General features: G+C 57.1%; 1 protein-coding gene across 1 annotated transcript in view; it reads right to left on the reverse strand.

The window, feature by feature from the left end:
* SYNDIG1 (synapse differentiation inducing 1) overlaps positions 1 to 5290 on the reverse strand; it is a 57187-nt gene extending 51897 nt beyond the window's left edge. The window contains exon 1 of the mRNA XM_060124112.1: positions 4814 to 5290. Within this exon, the coding sequence (XP_059980095.1) occupies positions 4814 to 5290 (477 nt within the window). The remainder of the gene's footprint in view (positions 1 to 4813) is intronic.
* Between the last annotated feature and the right edge of the window lie 710 nt (positions 5291 to 6000).

Below are 6000 nucleotides of genomic sequence, written 5' to 3' on the forward strand. Positions count from 1 at the left end.
TTGCCATTTTTTATATTAAAAAAACTCCTGTTTAACCAAGTCTTGACAAAGGCTGCTCCCTGCACCTGATTAAGAGCCTCAAGGACTTGGTCCTTAATCTGAGTCTGAGCACTGATCCCGAACCAGGAGCGAGGCGAGGACTCCCAGTCAACACCTCTGTCACCAGCACACGTGAGGGTCCAGCCCAGGTACAAGGCAAACAGACCAAATGAAACCCGGCCTCCCCGCCCCACCCCGGAGCAGCCTCTCACATCCTCATAGGACGCTAAGATCGTGCTTAAAACACTGCCTGTTATTTTCTGAGTGATTTCAGTTTCCTCTGGGTGCACTCTTCTATTTTTGTTCTTCTGTTCTTTGTTCTTCACGCTTTGGGGTTTTCGTCAAATGTTTGCGAGTCCTCCCTGCTTCGTTCCTGTGTGTGAAAGAGGCCTCTGCAAGGTGCTACCCTGAGTGTGAAACCCTGTCTCTCCCAAAAGGTTTCCGGTTTTTCACGGGAGGGCAGACTCAGGGCTTGGACAGCCCAGGTGAGGGCTCAGACATGAGGAGGTAGCTGTGTCTGAAACAGCCGTTCAGGGACCACAGAGTATCGCCATCAGGACACAAGAGTCTGACACCAGGAGAGCCACCTGGGACCCCTCCAAGCTTCCACCTCTCATGTGCAGCGTTAGGGACAGAGCCTGTCGCCCAGTGTGGCTGCCGGGATCAGACGGCAGGGTGAGCAGAGGGGCTAGCACAGGAAGATGCTCCACAAACACACGTCGCCTTCTGCTTCCTTCCCGTGTCACTATTGCCCAGTGACGACATCCCAGGTGCTTTCCAATGGATGCTGGAGGCTTGGCTTTGTCACAAAAGGGCGACGATCAGCCTTTCAACATGCAATGAGGCCCCTCCAGCCCTGACCCGCACCCACTTCATTTCATAACTTTAAGCTCAAATTTTATATTTTGCAGAACTGCTTTATTACTTGTGCCTGAAATCTCTCTGCTTGAGTTTGTTTGTGTGAAAAGGAGACGTGATTTCCTGCGGTTGGGGCCCCGTGAGCTGTGGTTTTAGCTGCGGTCGGGTACCAGGAGGAGGCCCCGGACCGTGCACCCAGAGCGTCCTAAGGGCCCCCGAGGCGCCTGCCCGGTCACCCTCCATCCCCTCGCACCCCTGCAACTCCCCAGGCTGACTCTCCGCTGTGACGGGCTCCCACTCTCCTGGCAGCGCACAGCAAATGCCGTGGCGGAGGCCTCTGCACAAGATGCTTTCAATCAGCTGCAGATCCGCTCACACCAGCACCACCGCTCCAGAGGCAAATGAAGCTGCAGGAGCTCCTACAGATGTGCGTCCAGTGAGCGGACCCGTCTGGACCAGGCCACCTCCACTCCAAGTGCTGGGCAAGTCCAGGCAGAGATGGGGGCAGAGGAAAGGCTCTGGTGACAAGGCCCTGCTCCTACCAGGGCAAAGCTCTCTGAAAACTGTGATTTCCAGGAAACAGAATCGATCTGCTGTAGACTGAGTGAAGCCATGGAACTCCCCAAGGAGTCAAAACCACATTTTCCCTTTTATCGGAAGTAGAGCTGCCTTCTGGGAAGAGCCCCACATCAATACGGACCATGTTTTTTTTATTTGAGTAACAATACGACCAGGACTGTTCTCATTCTGTTCAGTTCAATGATCTTAAAAAGTGATGCTTGCTCTGTGGGAGCTGCTGCAGTCCTGGCCCTGTGGTTGGCATGTTCCTATCCTGTCACCCTGAGCAGCCCCTCCCACACCGACTTTTGTCTTGGCCACGTGACTTGCTTTGGAAGATAAGATGTATAACGTGTGCTCCACGGCAGAGACTTGAAAAGCCCTGGCTCCCTGCTCACCCTGCTCTCTGCTCCCGGAATCCCCACCACGGCTGCCACATGATGAGAGGCATGTGGTCCTGTCACCTCTGTCACCCGGGCCAATAGCCCAGCCCACATTCTCAGGCTCAGGCCAGTGGGGGAACCCGGCAAGCCCAGCAGAGCAGCCTCCATCCAGCTAAGACCCCTGCAGAATGCTGACCCCGAGAATCACGAGCTCACAGGGCTGTTAGAAGCTACCGATTTGGGGGATATTTGTTACACAGCAAATGCTAATGCGTACATGCCCATTATTTTTTCATGGAATGGGAAAACAGAACACTTCCTGCCTGTAGGATGTGACCAGAGAGAGGGGAGACCTGAAGCCCACATGAGTGATGAAGAAACAGCGTAGGCAGGGCTACCTCTACATTTTCAGTCTACCAAGTGTCCCCCACTTTTCACTGCTGGGGATGTTATGTGTTGGAGCTGATTTCTAAGAACTTGTGACAAAGCTGAAAATCCTGTGCCAGCCAGCCTGGCCAATGGGGGGCTTGGGACCCTCTGTGCACAGAGAGGCCCCGACCCTTCCTTCCTATCTCCTCCAGACAATGGCAGGTACCACTTCCTGAGCATCTGTTCACTTGTAATGCTGCCCTGATTCTCTCATCCTCTTCTATGACAGGCCCCTCGTCCTGCTCTGCAGCCAGAGCAGCTCTGACGATGCACCCCTACCTGAAACACCCCCATCCCCCCGGGATCCCCTACACACGAGCCTGCACGGCGGCACCCCTGGAGCTGCAGACAGGCTGGGCTCCCAGTCTCGGCCCCACCCCTCCGTGGGGCTCCTCTTGACCCTATTACTGTCCCTCCTGTCTCCAAGCCTCTGGGTTGTGTCCCCGCCTAAAATCCACTCTCCCCGAGACGGCAGTGAGGTCCTCAGGGACAGGATCCCATGTCCCCTTGGTCCTGCCTTCCCGGCCCCACCAGGTCTAACCCCTCGCTGTCCCCGCAGATCTAGGTTGGACACCTCTGTGTGTCATCTGCTCACGACGTCCCTTTGAATCTCACCCCCTACCCCGATGAACCTTCTTGCTGGAGGGTCTCTCTCTCCCCGGCCAGGTGCAACCGGGCGCCTCCTCTGCAGCCACAACTGAGCCCCACGCTGAGCTCGGGGGTCAGCCTCTCCTTCGGAGGCTCTCGGAGCGGCAGGTTTCCATCACCATAACTCCCGCGTTTCGCTGAAATTGCATCTTTGTATGTCTGCTTCCTAAACTCCACGCAGCACTTACACTTTGGCTTTAGGCAAAACCCCAGACCTTGGTAAAGGTGGACGCTGAACAGAGGCTCCTGAATGGCAGCTAAAGCACTCGCCCAACTTTCTCAAATTTCAGCACGGCCCAAGCTCACCCCCGCTCTGCCCCTTGACGGGGTCCCCGGGGTGTGCTGGTCTTCCCGACGGCCTCCGACAGCTGCCCTCCGCTCCGCTCCCCGTCAGCTGGGTTCGGGGCTCTGTTCACAGGGTTTGCTACAAAAGCACATTTTGTTTTCCGTTTCTGAATATCTGTTTGGACTAAAACCACCTCTCCAGCTGCTTCTCGTTCTCGTTTTACCTCCGATCCTGACGCCCCTGGTCTCCTGGGCCCATCAGTTCCCTGTGACCTCACTGACCTTCTCCCCAGTCTGGGCCCCTGCAGTGGGGCTGTCTACTCGACACCCTCCCTTGCTCTCTCCTGCCTCTCCCAGCTTGCAGGCAGGAAGCAACGAGCTTGCTCTGCCCTGAGCCTCCCCTGCTGAAGGGCGGCCGGCCGTCACGGGGAAGGTCACAGCGCTCGGGCCTGACCACACCTGCACACAGACCGCCCCCCCCACCCCCAACGCTGGCTGTCTCTTCTAGGATGGTCGCTTCCCTGAGTCACCGCCCTGAGGGTCTTCACCCTCCCCCAGCTCCATGACCCTCCCCCACGTGGGCCCTCATCCCATCCTCTTCCACCTAGAGCACTTGGACTTGTTAACCTTCTCAGACAAGCCTTGTGTGGACTGCTTGAGAAAGATCCGACTTCTGCCTGGACGCCAACTCCTGCCTCCCCAGCCCCCCGGCATCCTCTGCCCTGGATGTTTCCCTCCACCCACAAAAAGTTCTCACCTATCAAAGTAGGAAACCAACTTCCTTTCCCTCTGACCACACGCTTCCTCCTAAAGGTCTCTCCCTCCCAAATGACAGAAACCGGCCCTTCTCTCCCTGCCATGCATGTCCTGGAGGAAACCCCTCTAGCCTCACAGCAGCAAAATGACTGCCCCCCGGCTTGGGCGCTGGCCTCCTGGGCTCAGACCGCTGCAGCCTCACCCTCGCCCTCCACGGGGGCGGCCGTGCATCACACCCCAGCCAACACGCACGTTTCTGGGCGTGTGATCTGACGTCTGTGCCTGCCCTACGGGAGACGGGACCCTGCAATAATTCAGCTCGTCTGCCCCTTATGCTACCAATTTCAACTGTTTCTTCCAGCAGGTTTCAGCTCTTCCAATGATCCTTAGTAGACGCTCTGGAATGTCAAATTAAGGAAACCACACGTAGCAGCAAAAACATCCCAAATTGTCCCCACACGTGTACTTCCAGCCTTGTGTGGCCCTAGGACCATGAGCCCCCCTCCCCTACTCGCTTTTGCCAGTGACCGGTCTCCCCTGTGGGCGGGGTGTCAGCAGAGCCCCACCCCCTGCCAGCACTGGTCAACCGTTATATCCATCTTAGCCCTGTCCTGACGGCTGTGACCTTGTGCCCTCTCTGACCAGAATCTCTGCTGAAGTCCCCCAGGTCCTGGTCCTCAGCTCTTTCTCCGTCCCCGCATCTTCCACAAATGTTCTGAGTGAAGGGCACCCAGAAGGCTTCGGTCTCCCTGCACTTGCGCACACTGGCTTCACGCCCCGACTTCTACCTGGCACTCGTATCCCGCCGGAGCCCCACACCCTGCTCCCGAAGGCCCATGACAGACACGCGCTCTGACCTCCAGCTCCTGGAACCCCTCCTCCTCCACGTCGTAGGAGAGCGTGTGGATCTTGATGTCTTCGGGCGAGAGGTCGAGGAACTTGCCGTCGGGGTACTCCAGGCTCTCCTTGGCGGGCGACCGGTCCTCGATGAAGGTGGTCTCACAGCAGTCGGCCGCCATGCTGTCCCCCCAGGGGTGCAGCACGCCCTCCGAGTAGAGGATGATGTTGGGCCGGTAGAGGGACTCCACCGACTGCTGGAGGGTGTTGGGGTCCAGCAGCTGCTGGACCGGCTTGTTCCTGCTGCCGTCTGGGGCGGCCGGCGCCGCATTGCCCACCATCCGGCAGCTCTGGTACTGGGGCGCCGGGTACACGGACACCAGGCCATCCCTGCTCTCAGACACGAGGCTTCTGGTGTTGATCAGGCCATTCCTCTTGCCGGCCTCGCCGAGCTTGCCGCGCACCAGCCCGCTCTTCTGCTCCATGACTCCAGCCATGGTGCTGTCCTCCCGGCCGGGCGTCGGGCTGGCGGGCTGGACTTGAGGGTCACGCTTGCCTCACGGGGCCCATTTCTCCTGGAGGAGGAAGAAACGGAGATGAGACAAGAAAATCACGCCTGAAGAGCTGCTCATCAGCTAGACCCTGGTTGTCTCAGGTTTCCCGGTCACCGGGGTGCACAGCCGCTGGTCCGAGCCCACCTGCTCTGCCGAGTTAGACAGGCTCCATGGGGGCAGCGGCCAGAGGGAGCCAGAGGTGGACTCCTTGCATCTGTACTCTAGTCTCTGCTCCAAATGAAGGCAACTCTGCAGGAACTGGAACCACTGCCGCTCTAGAGAAACTCATGATTTCAACTGACCTGCTGAAACCCACAGGCAAGCCTACCCTCACCAGCCCCGACCACAGGGGACGTGGGGCAGTTCGTCCAACTCTCCCAGGCCCACGGCTCCTCGTCCCAGCAGAAAGCTCACACCAAAGAAGAGAGGGCTGACTTACAAAGATCTTGTGACTTAGTACTAATGGAACAAAGAAGTAAAACAACTATTTTAGTTTTTGAACTTTTCAAACAGATTTCCAACAAACAACCAACCTACGACCTCTTGTGAATAAAATTTTGACTAGAGGGACATTAAAGTTTTATATTCTAATAAATTCAAGGATTTTTTTTTTTTTTCGGTACGCAGGCCTCTCACTGTTGTGGCCTCTCCCG

Source organism: Lagenorhynchus albirostris, chromosome 15, assembly GCF_949774975.1.
Source record: "Lagenorhynchus albirostris chromosome 15, mLagAlb1.1, whole genome shotgun sequence".
Lineage (NCBI taxonomy): Eukaryota > Metazoa > Chordata > Mammalia > Artiodactyla > Delphinidae > Lagenorhynchus > Lagenorhynchus albirostris.